This window comes from Heterodontus francisci, chromosome 23 (genome assembly GCF_036365525.1).
Source record: "Heterodontus francisci isolate sHetFra1 chromosome 23, sHetFra1.hap1, whole genome shotgun sequence".
In the NCBI taxonomy this organism is placed as follows: domain Eukaryota; kingdom Metazoa; phylum Chordata; class Chondrichthyes; order Heterodontiformes; family Heterodontidae; genus Heterodontus; species Heterodontus francisci.
The window spans coordinates 5,488,413-5,503,660 of record NC_090393.1 but is presented as its reverse complement, the minus strand read 5'-3'; the positions used below and the strand labels follow the sequence as shown (position 1 = coordinate 5,503,660).

The window sequence follows — 15,248 nt, the reverse complement described above, 5'->3', positions numbered from 1 at the left end:
GGACAAAGGAGGAAAGTTATGCGTGGAGTCAGAGAAAATGGGTGAGATTCTAAACGAGTGCTTTGCATCAGTATTCACCGAGGAGAGGGACACGACGGATGTTGAGGTTAGGGACAGATGTTTGATTACTCTAGGTCAAGTCGGCATAAGGAGGGAGGAAGTGTTGGGTATTCTAAAAGGCATTAAGGTGGACAAGTCCCCAGGTCCGGATGGGATCTATCCCAGGTTACTGAGGGAAGCGAGAGGGGAAATAGTTGGGGCCTTAACAGATATCTTTGCAGCATCCTTAAACACGGGTGAGGACCCGGAGGACTGGAGAATTGCTAATGTTGTTCCCTTGTTTAAGAAGGGTAGCAGGGAAAATCCAGGTAATTATAGACCGGTGAGCCTGACGTCAGTGGTAGGGAAACTGCTGGAGAAGATACTGAGGGATAGGATCTATTCCCATTTGGAAGAAAATGGGCTTATCAGTGATAGGCAACATGGTTTTGTGCAGGGAAGGTCATGTCTTACCAAGTTAATAGAATTCTTTCCCCAGCAAAAGAGTTTGGGTGGCTCCTGTTCTATAATCTTGCCTTGAAGTGAACATTTTATAACGTGTTCCATAATTGTTGAATCACCTGAGCCCAAATCTATCCTTGTGTTCAATTCCATTTCCTGCCACATAATCATTACTAAAGCACCAATTCTGATAGAAATCCCTACGATGTCAAACACTGAGAAAGAAAATTTCTATGAATCTACAGTCTTACATGACTACCTTTATCCAAATATATATTGACTAATCTCACAATCACAGCCAAGTTTGGAAACCTACCGATACGATAGCAACTATCCTTTTCATCATTTAAACAATCCAATCAATTGCTTCAATCTTCTTTGAGTGAAAAAATAAACCAGCAGTCTATCCTTACAATTCAGAAGTGAGTCACAGAATCATCTTAACCATTTTTTTCTGTGTCCTCTGCATTACATCCATTTTTTTAGATAATAAAGGCGACACAGTACTCCAAAAGTAGCCTCCAGAATGAGCTAAAGTAATCTATTTCGATTTCTAATCAAATGCCCTGAGTTGTATCCCAAGATCCAATTTAATGCACATTGAGTGAATATTTTCAGTGAAATTTCAACCAACATACAACTTTTACTCATGAAAATCCATCCATTGCATATAAAGCGTGCTTCCAGAACCATTCCCTAATAAATAGACATACACTCTATTTGCCATTCTTTTATAATATATTTAACGTAACAAGTTTTAATTATTTCAAAATTATTTCTTACCGTGTATCTTTTTTGTCTCTTACGCTAGTTTCAAATTTGGTTCCATTTCTGGCTACGTACTCAGCTAGCTTGTCAATGACTGGTTGAATATCAGGAGGAGGAGGAATAATGACAGGAACCACAGTTGGAGCACTGAAAATACAATATAGGCAAGTTATGCAAGTAACCCAGTATAATTATTGCGACACAATGATAGCATATTGTAAGCTTTCTCATAAACTACGATAAACACAAACATCACAAATGGCAGCCTCCAATCCAAGACATCAAACAAATTCTCTCCCTCCAATCAAAAAGGACAGCTTTTTAAAGACAATGCCCAATGGCAACACACTACAAATGATGGTTACCAGAGCATCTTTAATAACTCCTGGCTGATTAAGGATGCAGGACAGCTGATATGTCACGGCTGCAGCATGTGGGAGCTCCTGGATGCCAGCATGATTTAGGGCAAACACGGCTGCAGCAAGTGTTTGCGATTCGAAGACCTTTGGCTCAGAGTCATTGAACTGGAGACCGAGCTGCAGATACTGAGACACATCAGGGAGGAGGAAAGTTACCTGGACACTTTATACCAGGAGGCAGTCACACCCCTTAGGATAGGGTCTTCTGACTTGGTGAGTGGTCAGGAACAGGACAGTATGGCTGCAGCTGAGGCAAGTAAGGGGTCCCAGAGGGCAGGAGTGCAGGAGACTCACTCTTTGCCATTGTCCAAGAGGTTTGAGATTCTTTCAGCTTGTTGGGATGAGAATGGGGGCTGCAGGGTGGATGATCAACCTGACATGGCACAGGAAGCCATTCAAGTGGAGGGAGAAAAAAGGAATTAGTGGTAGTAGAGGACAGTACAGTTAGGGGGATTGACACTGTTCTCAGTAGCAAAGAGCGTGAGTCCAGACGGCTGTGTTGCCTGCCCAGTGCCAGGTTCTGGACATCTGCTCAGGGCTGGAGAGGAACGTACAGTGGGAGGAGGAGGATCCAGTCATCATGGTCCATGTAGGTACCAAAGACATAGGCAGGGCAAGGAAAGAGGTTCTGCATTAATAATAAAAACAAGAAATGCTGGAATCACTCAGCAGGTCTGGCAGCATCTGTGGAAAGAGAAGCAGAGTTAACGTTTCGGGTCAGTGACCCTTCATCGGACCCTTCCGAAACGTTAACTCTGCTTCTCTTTCCACAGATGCTGCCAGACCTGCTGAATGATTCCAGCATTTCTTGTTTTTATTTCAGATTTCCAGCATCCGCAGTATTTTGCTTTTATTATACAAGAGGTTCTGCATAGTCAGTATGAGGAATTAAGCACTAAATTAAGAAACAGAACCTCAAAGGTAATAATCTCTGGATTATTACCTAAGCCACGTGCAAATTGGCATAAGGCAAATAAGATTAGAAAAATTAATGGCGGCACAGTGGCTAGCACCGCAGCCTCACAGCTCCAGCGACCCGGGTTCGATTCTGGGTACCGCCTGTGTGCAGTTTGCAAGTTCTCCCTGTGACCACGTGGGTTTCCACCAGCTGCTCTGGTTTCCTCCCACAGCCAAAGACTTGCAGGTTGATAGGTAAATTGGCCATTGCAAATTGCCCCTAGTGTAGGTCAGTGGTAGGATAATTGTGGGGATGTGGTAGGGAATATGGGATTAATTAGTATAAAATGGGTGGTTGATGGTCGGCACAGACTCGGTGGGCCAAAGGGCCTGTTTCAGTGCTGTATAAATAAATAAATAAAAATAATGCAAGGCTCAAAGACTGAGGTGGTAGAAGTGGGTTCCGGTTCATGGGGCACTGACACCAGTACTGGAGAAAGTGGCGGCTGCACCGTTGGGATGGTCTACACCTGAACCGTGCTGGGGCCGGTGGTCTAGCGAGTCGCATAACTATGGAAGTAGAGAAGGTTTTAAACTGAATAATGGGGGCAAGGGATCAAATTTGGGAAGATATGGTAAATAAAGGAGTAGAGACAAGGCAAGAGAAGTTGGTATGAATATGGGAAATGATAAACAGACTATGACAGGAAGGGACGGAGTGTACAAATCTAAAAGTAAATCAACACATAAGGCTAAAGATTACAAAAATAATAAAAGGACTAAAACTAAATGCACGTAGCATTCGACACAAAATAGACGAACTGAGCGCACAAATAGAAATAAATAAGTATGATCTGATAGCTAGTACAGAGATATGGCTGCAGGATGGCATGGATTGGGACATGAATATTCAAGGGCGCATGGCATCTAGGGAGGACAGCAAACTAGGAAAAGGTGGAGGGGTGGCTCTGTTAATTAATGATGGCGCAATAGAGAGGGATGACCTAAGTTCAGGAAACCAGGATGTAGAAGCAGTTTGGGTAGAGATGAGGAATCATAAAGGCAAAAACTCACTTGTGGGAATGGTGTACAGGCCACCTAACATTAACCACACTGTAGGATGGGGTATAAAAGGAAGAAATAATGGCAGCCTGCCAGAAAGGTACGGCAATAATCATGGGGGATTTTAACCTACATATAGACTGGAAATAGCAGATGGGCAGTGGTAGCCTAGATGAGGAGTACATAGAATGTTTTTGGGATAATTTCTTGGAACAGTACATTCTGGAGCCAACCAGAGAGGAGGCTATACTAGACCTGGCATTGTGCAATGAGATAGGATTAATTAATGAACGCATAGTTAAGGGGCCCCTAGGTAGCAGCAATCATAATATGATTGAATTTTGCATTCAAATTTTGAGGGCGAGAAGAGTGGGCCCAAGACCAGTATTTTAAACTTAAATAAGGGCAATTATGAGGGCATGAAAGCAGAGCTAGCTAAAGTGAAGTGGCAAATTAGGTTAAAGGATAGGTCAATAGAGATGCAGTGGCAGACATTTATGGGGATATTTCAGAATACACAGGATACATTCCAATGAGAAAGAAAAATTCCAAGGGGGAGACCCGCCATCCGTGGTCAACTAAAACAGTTAAAGATAGTATCAACTTAAAGAAAAAACATATAATTGCGCAAAGGTGGGTGGCAGGTCAGATGACTGGACAGAATATTAAAAAGCAAAGACTGGTTAAAAGATTGATTAGGAAGGTAAAATTAGAGTACAAGAGAAAGCTAGCTAGAAATATAAAGACAGATAGTAAGAGTTTCTACAGATATTTAAAGAAGAAAAGTTAACAAAGTGAACGTTGGTCCGAAAGAAAGTGAGTCTGGGGAATTAATGATGGATAATAAGGAGATGGCAGATGAATTGAACAGGTATTTTGCATCGGTCTTCACTATAGAGGATACAAGTAACATCCCAGTATTAGCTGTAAGTCAGGAAATGGAATGGAGGGAGGAGCTCAAGAAAATTACAATCACCAGTGAATTGGTACTGAACAAATTCTTGGAGCCGAGGGCTGACAAGCCCCTGGGTTCTGATGGACTTCATCCTAGGGCCTTAAAATAAGCGGCCAGTGAGATAGTTGATGCATTAGTTTTAATTTTCCAAAATTCCCTAGATTCAGGGAAGGTTCCGCTAGACTAGAAAATAGCAAATGTAACTCCTTTATTCAGAAAGGGAGGGAGACAGAAAGCAGGAAACTACAGGCCAGTTAGCTTAACATCTGTCTTAGGGAAAAAGTTAGAAACTATTATTAAAGATGTTATAGCAGGGCACTTGGAAAAATTGATGGTAATCAGGTAGAGTCAACATGAATTTGTGAAAGGGAAATCATGCTTAACCAATTTATTGGAATTCTTTGAGGGAGTTACATGTGCTGTGGATAAAGGGGAACTGTTAGATGCATTGTACTTAGATTTCCAGAAGGCATTTGATAAGCTGCCACATCAAAGGTTATTGCAGAAAATAAAAGCCCATGGTGTAGGGAATAACATATTGGCATGGATAGAGGACTGGCTAGCTAACAGGAAACAGAGAGTAGGCATAAATGGGTCATTTTCTGGTTGGCAAGATGTAACGAGTGGTGTGCCACAGGGATCTGTGCTGGGGCCTCAACTTTTTACCATTTATATAAATGACTTAGATCAAGGGACCGCAGGTATGGTCGCTAAATTTGCTGATGACACAAAGATAGGTAGGAAAGTAGGTTGTGAAGAGGACATAAGGAGGCCACAAAAGGATATAACAGTTACGTGAGTGGGCAAAAATCTGGCAGATGGAATAATGAAATATAATGTGGGAAAATGCAAAGTTGTCCATTTTGGCAGCAAGAATAACAAAGAAGCATATTATCTAAAGGGTGAAAGATTGCGGGGCTCTGGAATGTAGAGGGATCTGGGTGTCTTAGTGCATGAATCGCAAAAGGTTAGTATGCAGGTTCAGCATGTAATTAGGAAAGCTAATAGAATGTTATCGTTTATCGTGAGGGGAATTGAATACAAAAGTAGGGAGATTATGCTTCAGCTATACAGGGCATTGGTGAGACCACATCTGGAGTACTGTGTACAGTATTGGTCTCTTTGTTTAAGGATGTAAATGCGTTGGAAGCAGTACAGAGAAGGTTTACTAGACTAATACCTGGAATGGGTGGCCTGCCTTACGAGGAAAAACTGGACAGGCTAGGCTTGTATCTGCTGAAATTTAGAAGAGTAAGAGGCGACTTGATTGAATCATATAAGATCCTGAGGAGTGTGACAGGGTGGATGTGGAAAGGATGTTTCACTTTTATGGGAGAATCTAGAACTAGGGGTCACTGTTTAAAAATAAATGGTCGCCCATTTAAGACAGAGATGAGCAGACATTTTTCTCTCAGAGGGTCGTGAGTCTTTGGAACTCTCTTCTTCAAAAGGCGGTGGAAGCAGAGTCTTTGAATATGTTTAAGGCAGAGGTAGACAGATTCTTGATAAGCAAGGGGATGAGTGGTAATGTGGAGAAATCAGTTCAGCCATGAACTTATTGAATGGGGGAGCAGGCTCGAGGGGCCAAGTGGCCTACTCCTGCTCCTCATTTATATGTTCATAATTTCCATCGGGGAACAGGAAGAAACCCTAAAAGGTTCATTTTAACCTCAACTTTGTGGAGTCAGGAGGAGCAGGTGCCTGGGTTCTGCTGGCTTGGGCTCATTCCCTGCTGAACTGGTTGAACCCCTTGCCACACATCTTACCCAAGTACCCACCAACTGGTGGCGAGGTGCCTCTTTAGGCTTGTTTCAATGGACAGCCGGTCAGTGGGACATATGAGGCCAAGCAGTTATTTTTGAGTCTCCAATGAAAACTCCCATGTCAGCGCCTTGCTGACTTCTCTCTGTTAGGAGGGTACTTCTTTTGTTTTTGAGGACTCATGTCTTGTAGAATTATGGACACTGCTTTATTTGGGAAAACCGAAAAGGATTCCATGGATTTTTTTCTCACTGGGGTCATTAAAGGGACACCGAGAGGTCTTGTTTGAAAACAATGTTTGCTGGAGGTCACCTGTCAGATAAATACCCAGCAGGGGGAGGCAGTGGTGTAGTGGTAATGTCACTGGACTAGTAATCCAGAGCCCATGCTAATGCTCTGGGGACATGGGTTCAAATTCCACTATGGCAGATGGTGAAATCTGAATTCAATTAATAAATCTGGAATTAAAAGCCAGTCTAATGGTTACCATGAAAACATTGTCGATTGTTGTAAAAACCCATCTGGTTCACGAATGCCATCCTTACCTGGTCTGACCAACATGTGACTCCAGACCCACAACAATGTGGTTGACTCAAATGCCCTCTGAAATGGCTTAGCAAGCCATTCAATTCAAGGCCAATTAGGGATGGGCAATAAATGCTGGCCTAGCCAGCGACGTCCACATCCCACAAACCAATTAAAAAAAGGAGGCTTTTATGACGTGGGGAAGATGTTTACAGAGAAATGACATGTCAAGATTTATAGGGTCAGGAAGCTTGACTCTTGAGATGCTGTTTTGGGTTTCACTTTGGACAAGAAGTGACAGCTGGGAACACCTCAGGATTTCCTCCTCAGGCCAGAAAGGAAGATGCTGAGCATAGAAGTGAGGTCCACAAGCCTAAGTGTTACCACTGCCAAAAGGTGGGACATCTTCATGCAGAATGCTAGAAGTTGCAGCGTAAACCCATGGGACTTATTGGGGTACAAAACAACAATGCAGAGAAAGGGGCCGTGACCGAGACTATGCCAGATCAGGCTGTAGCTCTGACTGCAGCTATAAGGCCAAGTACAAAAACCACTGAGTGTGGGGGGCGTGAACAGCATACCCGCGAGTTGTAGGGAATTCTTGTCAAAAGGAAAAGTAACTCCTTATCCCTCAAGTGAGGCAGGTAAACCTATAGTTATAATTAGGGATACAGGAGCCACCCAAACTCTTTTGCTGGGGAAAGGCATAGCTTTTCTACCGGAGAGCACATTGAATGCCAAATTTTTAGTTAATGGTATAGGCGGGAGTATATACCCGTGCCTTCTGATCGGGTGTACCTAGATTGTGACCTACTGTCTGGAACGGTAACTATAGTGGTTGTCCATACTTTGCCTGTAGATGGAGTTGACCTGCTCCTGGGGAATGATTTGACTGGAGTGAAAGTAGTGGCTTCTCTAGTAGTCATGGAAAAAACAAGTGAAGTTAAAGAGACAGAACGGTTGTAGGAAAAAGTTGCAGGTATTTTTCCTGCATGCGCAGTGACCCGAGCAATAGCTAAAAAAGTTACATTGTCAGAGGTAAAGTTCGCACCACAGGCAGACAGCCGAATATCTGAAACTCTCTTTGGGGATTTGGATAATCTGAAGGAAATGTTCAGTAAGTCTTCTCTGATCAAGGCTCAGCAAACCGATCCAGAGTTAAATAAAGTGGCAGAATTAGCTCTAACTGAAGATTAGGCAAAAGGAGTTCCGGAAGGATACCATATTAAAAATGGGATTCTGATGGGAAAGTGGAGACCTGCTCACAGACCTGCAGATGAAGAATGGATGGTTGTTCACAAGATAGTGGTACCACCCAAGTATTGCCGGGAAATATTAAGGATAGCCCATAAATTCCTATAGCGGGACAAGTGGGCATCTGGAAGACCCAATCATGTATAGGTCGACATTTTTACTGGCCAGGTCTTCACAAGGACGTGGTACAGTTTTGTAAAATGTGTCATACGCGCTAACTTGTGGGAAAACTGCAACCGGTCATAAAACCGGCACCTCTAACTCCCATACCAGTTTTTGGGGAACCATTCAGTAGGGTACTGGTAGTCTGTGTAGGACCTTTACCAAAAACGAAAGCGGGGCACCAATATATACTCAATATCATGAATATGGCTACTCGGTTCCCAGAGGCCATTCCCTTGAGAACAATTTCTGCTAAGGTAATTGTAGAGAAATTAACCCAGTTCTTCACTAGATATGGACTACCGATTGAGATTCAGTCAGATCATGGTTCCAATTTTATGTCTAAAATTTTTCAGGAAGTTATGGGTAATTTGGGTATAACACAGTTAAAGTCTTCAGCGTACCACCCACAGACACAAGGGACTTTAGAAAGGTACCATCAGATCCTCAAAACAATGATCAGAGCATAATGTCATGAATGTCCCCATGATTCGGATAAAGGGCTAGAATTTCTTTTGTTTGCCACTAGGGATTCACATAATGAGTTTACCGGTTTTAGTCCTTTTGAATTAGTTTATGGACATGGGATAAGAGGTCCTCTAAAACTAATCAAAGAAAGGTTTTTTTAGAACAGAGGGACAAATCTTCTGTGTTAGATTATGCATCCATGTTCCGGGAACGGCTCACGAGAGCTTGCAAAGTGGCACAGGAACACCTCAACGCTATCCAAACAACTACGAAGAAATAGGCAGACAAAGCATGCCAAGACCTGAAAATTTCAACCAGGGGATGAGGTGTTACTGCCTTTACAGGGTGAACCGCTGAAAGCACAGTTCAGTTGGCCATACAATGCGGTCAGAAGAATTGGGACAGTAAATTACTTGATAGACATGACAGATCGCCAAAGAATAATCAGGTGTGTCACACCAATATGTTGAAACAATATCATCACCGGAAGGAGAATAAGAAAGCACAGGTCTGGCAGGTAATAAGGAGAGTGAAGGACGAAAGGGATAGTGATGATGCGGCAGAAGGAGACCTAGACAATTCTCAAACTAAACTTCCTACTATCCGGTTAGCTAATAATGAATTGTTAGGGAGATTAGACACTATACTTTCATATTTAGATGCAGAACAATGAGAAGACCTAATAAGACTACTCATAGCATTTAAAAAAGTCTGTCGGGACAAGTCAGGGTGTACAACCTCAGCCACACAAGATGTGGATATAGGGGAATCATTTCCTATGAAACAGCATCCTTATCGCTTAAGTCCAGACAAACAGGCCCAGGTGAAAGCAGAAATACAATACATGCTGGAAAACCACAACAGCTGAGTTCCCCATTGCTGTTAGAGCCTAAAACAGACAGTTCAACTAGATTCTGCATTGACTACAGGAAGGTTAATGCAGTAACAAAGGCAGACTCCTACCCAATACCTCACTTGGAAGACTGTATTGACAGAGTGGGCAGTGCCACGTTTCTTACAAAAATAGATTTGTTAAAGGAATACTGACAGGTTCCTTTAACACCCCGAGCTAAAGAAATATCGGCCTTTGTCACACCAGGCAGTCTTTTCCGATGCTGGAGATGCCATTCGGGTTAAAAAATGCCCCAACAACTTTTCAGAGACTAATGAGCCAAGTGGTAGCCAGTTTTCCTAACTGTGTGGTTTATCTTGATGATGTGCTGGTATACAGCAACACTTGGAACAACTAGAAGCTCTGCTTAGAAAATTACAATCGGCTGATTTAGTGATAAACCTTGCCAAAAGCGAATTTGCAAAAGCCAGAGTAACCTACCTTGGGCACATAGTAGGGCAAGGACAAGTGTTGCCAAGAATAGTAAAAGTACAAGAATTGGTGGAGTTCCCCACCCCTAGGACTAAGTGAGAAATCATGAGGTTCTTGGGGATGTGTGGTTTCTACCACAAGTTTGTACCAAATTTTAGTACTATAGCTGCTCCACTGACAGATTTGCTGCAAAAAAAGAAAATGAAGGTAATGTGGTCAGGGTAATGCCAAGCATCTTTTGAGAGACTGAAAGTCATTTTGATTAATGAACCAGTGTTGGCTGCTCCAAATTTCACTAAGCCCCTCAAGGTAGCAATTGATGCTAGTGACCTGGCATCAGGTTACAAGACGATGAATCAGGCATAGAAAGGCCAGTGGGGTACTTTTCCAAAAAGCTAAATTGGCACCAAAAAGGAAACCCTAGGCTTATTACTAACTCTCAAGCAGTGAGGTCTATGTCCGCCACGACTACAAAAGACACACTGGTATATACTGATCATAACCCCCAGTGTTTGTGGAAAAATTCAAAAACCAGAATGCCAGACTATTCCGATACTTTACGATTGCAACCTTATCACTTGAAGATTATCCACATTGCGGGAAAAAATAATGTAATTGCGGATATTTTGTCTACAATTTAACTTTGCTTTGAGTTATCGGAGTGCAAAGCTGATACAAAGTAGAAGTGCATAAGTTACAGGTAAAGAGTGAATGAGTATGAGTGTGAAAATGTATTTTAAAATCTTTTTCATCTTTTTCCCCCCCACTGTTTGTAATGAAACACAATTGAAAATTGTGTGTTAATGTTTTGCTTTGTTACTGGTTATGTCTTGTTTTATAATAAACTGACAATTTTGTTGTTTATTAAAGAAACATGGTTGGCGCATTTTATTCTGGGATAAAGAGTAGTCTATAATTGACTGAATCGGTAACCGGGTAAACATTTAAATATATGTTGTGACCTGTGGAGAAGTGGAACTAGAAAAGACAATGCACTCCTCCTACCTCGGTCGTAACATCACCCAGGAGTTAAAATTCCCCCTTCTGTCTTTGTCTTCTACTCTCTTTTCTCCACTCAAATCATTAGCATTGTGGTTTCCATTTTGTCAACTTCTTTGTCACTGTTTTGTATTCATCTCTCTTTTGCTGCAGATCCTCACACCCACCCTCCTTTTTGTCTTGCTCCAAATCTGCCAGTGTAGCTCTCCTTTTGCCATGTGCTCATTTTCTATTATCATCTTTAAAGCTCAAAACCTGCAGCAAGATTATAGCCAACATGTACCAGGTTGGAGGTGGTAGTTGGTTGAGGCAGAGACAGGGTGCCCAGGATGTAATGGAGCATATGAGAGCGAGAGAAGTGTAAAAGCTGGGAAGGGAGAAGTTTGCAGTGGAGCATGGGGTTGCAACGTGGAGCTGGGGCTACGCACTGGGAATAAGAACTGGGGAAGAGATAAGATGTTGGGCCACATGACAGTCAAGGGTGTGGTCTGGAATCTGTTAGTCTTTTTTGGGAGTTACAAGAAGAGGAAGAGAGGAAAGAGCAAACTGGAGTAGTAATGAAGATAGATTAATTACCACAAAATAGTTTTTGCCTTTCACAGCATGATTTATATAAATTCACATTTTCTTTTTTAAAAATTATTTCATGGGATGTGGGCATCGCTGGCAAGGCCTGCATTTGTTCCCCAATCCCAATTGCCCTTGACAACGGAGTGGCTTGCTAGACCATTTCAGAGGGCAGTTAAGAGACAACCACATTACTGTCGGGTTGGAGCCACATGCAGGCCAGACAAGGCAAGGACCGATTTCTTTCCCTAAGGGATATTAGGGAACTAGATAGGTTTTTATGACAATTAATGATAGTTTCATGGTACCATTACTCAAGAGTAGCTTTCAATTCCAGATTTTTAAAAATTAATTAATTGTAACGAAACTCCACCAGCTGCATTAGCCTAGGCCTCTGGATTACTAGTTCATTGACATTACCACTATGCCACCGTCTCCCCGAAGGCTAATAATTTTTTCCAATATATTACAATATTACAGTTCTAGCCAAAATGTCTTTTGTCTGATTCCCACTCTAGTATTCTCCCCAATAAAACTCTCCTTTTCATGTTTCATTTCTTTAAATTAACTTTGACCCAACAGTGTATCCAACAGGCCTAGTGAACAGGAAAGTCAGCATTTCATTGCTTGTAACTGAAGTGAAGAGATCGACTGCAGTTAAAGCAGCAATCCAGCTCACTGGTGTACATGCAAGGAAACTAGATTAGGATTGAGTTTTTATGGAGGATTAGAATGCTCAATTCCTGCCAAACCCAGAGAGATGACCTCAAGTAAATTACCACATCTCATTTATGTACCTTAAAACTAAGGAAAGCTAAATTGTTCAACTTAGAAGTCTCACCTGACTGTGGTTGTAGTAGAGGGGACCTGGATATTACTGCTGTCACCTTCAGAGAGTGGTGGAGATGTGGTTCCAGGGGGTGGAGGTACAGATGCCCCAGTCGTAGTTGGTATAGCCATCTCTGAAGGCAAGGTGCTATAATAACCAGAAACTTCCATTCCTGGTGGAGGCGGCGTTAGGCAGTACGTACCATCAGGCATCATGTAATATCCATAATACATGGTTGTCACTGCTGCTGTAACATAAGAGATGTTTAATTAAAATCATTTCCAGCTACTCTTCCCATGTTCATGTTTCAAATAGCTATAATGAAACTGTCATTTTTCATCACTGCTCAGTGCTTTTACTGGTACATCTTCAGAAGCTTAACCACAATTGTATAAAATTGTTTAATATTTTAGATTGCAATGCTAAATGACCAATCTACTCTATTAGACCAATTACTCAATTGGGACATATGAAAAAAAATTAGCAAACTGAATTTTAACTGGACTTTGTAAACAAAAAAACTATCATAATCCTAATTTAAGCAAGTCACTTCTTGACAAGTTATTTTTGCATTTGTCAGGATTCAACTATAGCTCTGAAACAATTCATTTGATGCAAATTACCTCATTAAATCAATGTTGATTAGTACTACAGTCAAGTATTACAACATTGAATGCATATAAAAACAAAGTACTGGAAATACTCAGCAGGCCAGGCAGCATCAGCGGAGAGAGAAGCAGAGTTACGTTTCAGGTCGATGACCTTTCATCAGAACCTGTCACAGACCTGAAACATTAACTCTGCTTCTCTCTCCACAGATGCTGCCAGACCTGCTGAATATTTCCAGAACTTTGTTTTTATTTCAGATTTCCAGCATCTGCAGTATTTTGCTTTTAAGGTTGAATGCATCTTCACTCAACTAGTCTTCTTGGCTTTACGAACTGAATTGCATTGAATGCAGTGTCAAAAGATGACCAAGGATCAAACCTCTTTAGACCTGTAATAGAATCTATTTGTTCGTGAAGTTGCTGTCACTTTTGTTTTGAAGCAACAATCAATTCTACTGGAAAGCATAAATTTACTAACTCAGTCAGATGGGGATGCAGAGGATTCTGTTCCCAAATCAACTTGCAGAGCAATAATGCAAGCATACAAGTTTCTCCCGTATGCACCCCCCCCCCTCCCCCCAGACACAGGTAATTAATTATTCCCTGCCAATACTTGATTTATCCTTGCAACACAACCATGCTAAACATCAACACAATAAGTTCAATACCTCACATTGAGTAAATATATTCTAGACAGAGTATTGCATTACTATGTACAAATATACGTCTAAAGCCGTAGAGATGCAAAGTTGAAACACAGAACACTTAAAATCAGCCAGCAATTGAAGCTGACTATTAAGTAAAAGCCCTGTAATCCTATTTAAAGCATCACTAATTGGAATGGGTCAAAAGCAGGTCAGTGCTGAGAAAGGAAAACTTACTAGATTGGCTGAGGTACAAAGATCACATTTCATCTTGCATACCAAAAGCACAAACTAAACAAACATGTGCAACAGAGTACGTATTTAAACCTTTCCCACTCCAAATTTTAACATTCGCACAAATGCAGCCTTTCAAAAGCTGTCCTATTAACAAAAAAAGTTTCTTAAAATATACCTTTCTTCCAACTTCTATATTTCCCCTGAGGAATGTTTACCAGACTATTTTACTGCTGGTAGCACTAACTTTTTCCTGGTGATTTCCTTTGTTTTTACACGGTCAAGAATCAACCAGCAACCTTAATAAAGGAGCTGATTTACATCAAGGATCTTCAATTTTCTATCTTCTGTAGAACCCAAGACTATAATAAATAAAAAGCGTAAGAAATAAATATGGATAGGTTTAAAAAATATATGAGCCAATTCACTATTCCCACCAGTAAACATCTGTCCAATACTGCTCAGAGGAAAAAATATCTTATTAAATTATTGCTAACATTTTGCACTCGCCATAAATATTTGAAGTGGAAGATGATACAATTCTAAGGGTGAGAGGGAAGCATTAGGTTAGCTTTGGATTGCTCCAGCAAAGATCCAACACGGGCAAAATGACCTCCTTCCGTGCTGTAAACTTCTGAAGGGAGAAACTGGTTAGTGCCCAACTAGGCACAAAAAGGGCAGTGCAACTGCAATGTGCAACAGAGAGGTCGGCCCACGGATGCCTAAAAATTGGTCCTTGAGCCTCTAAACCAAGAAGCCAGCATTCTGTGGATGCCAATCAGGCATCCTGCTGCAGCTCGCTGGTAGGGCTGAGTAAGATCGGCCAACTTAGATGTCGGTATTGGGATTCAGGTAGGTCCCGGGAGGCAAAGAATAGCGGGGTGGATGAATGCGGGCAAGCACTTCTGCTGATCCTGGCTCCACATTAAGGGAAGGGGGGGAGAAAAAGAGTTTACTTACCTTCTATTTGACAGCTTCTAGTGGTCCTTTTAAAGACCCCTAGTTCAACTATTGTCAAGCCTGAAAAACTAGTCAGAGATAGCACGGCACAGGTTTTTGCCCAATTTCACCCTTTATTAGCATATGCGTGAGTCAATATAGCATGGGGCATATTTCAGGCACCGATCACGTTAAACTTTGCGCCCCCATTGTACACTCGTAAAATGTGCAAAACAAGGTCCAATTTCTATTCCCATGCTTCTATCTTATTGACACTATAGAAACAAATCTTTATGACTCACATACGAGTAGAGTGATGCTAACCATCAGAG

At 41.7% G+C, this 15,248-nt stretch overlaps 1 protein-coding gene across 4 annotated transcripts in view; it reads right to left on the bottom strand.

The window, feature by feature from the left end:
- The window catches only part of sfswap (splicing factor SWAP), a 122,760-nt gene that overhangs the window by 71,448 nt on the left and 36,064 nt on the right, over positions 1–15,248 (bottom strand). For 3 of the 4 annotated variants that reach the window (XR_010977217.1, XM_068054591.1, XM_068054593.1), the window contains exons 8-9: positions 12,504–12,738; positions 1,285–1,416 (exon numbers count right to left, since the gene is read on the bottom strand). Coding sequence is in view for 3 of the 4 variants with exons in the window: in XM_068054591.1 (XP_067910692.1) it covers positions 1,285–1,416; positions 12,504–12,738 (367 nt within the window). In the remaining variant the exon portion in view is untranslated. The remainder of the gene's footprint in view (positions 1–1,284; positions 1,417–12,503; positions 12,739–15,248) is intronic. The other variant, XM_068054592.1, reaches the window with a different exon arrangement.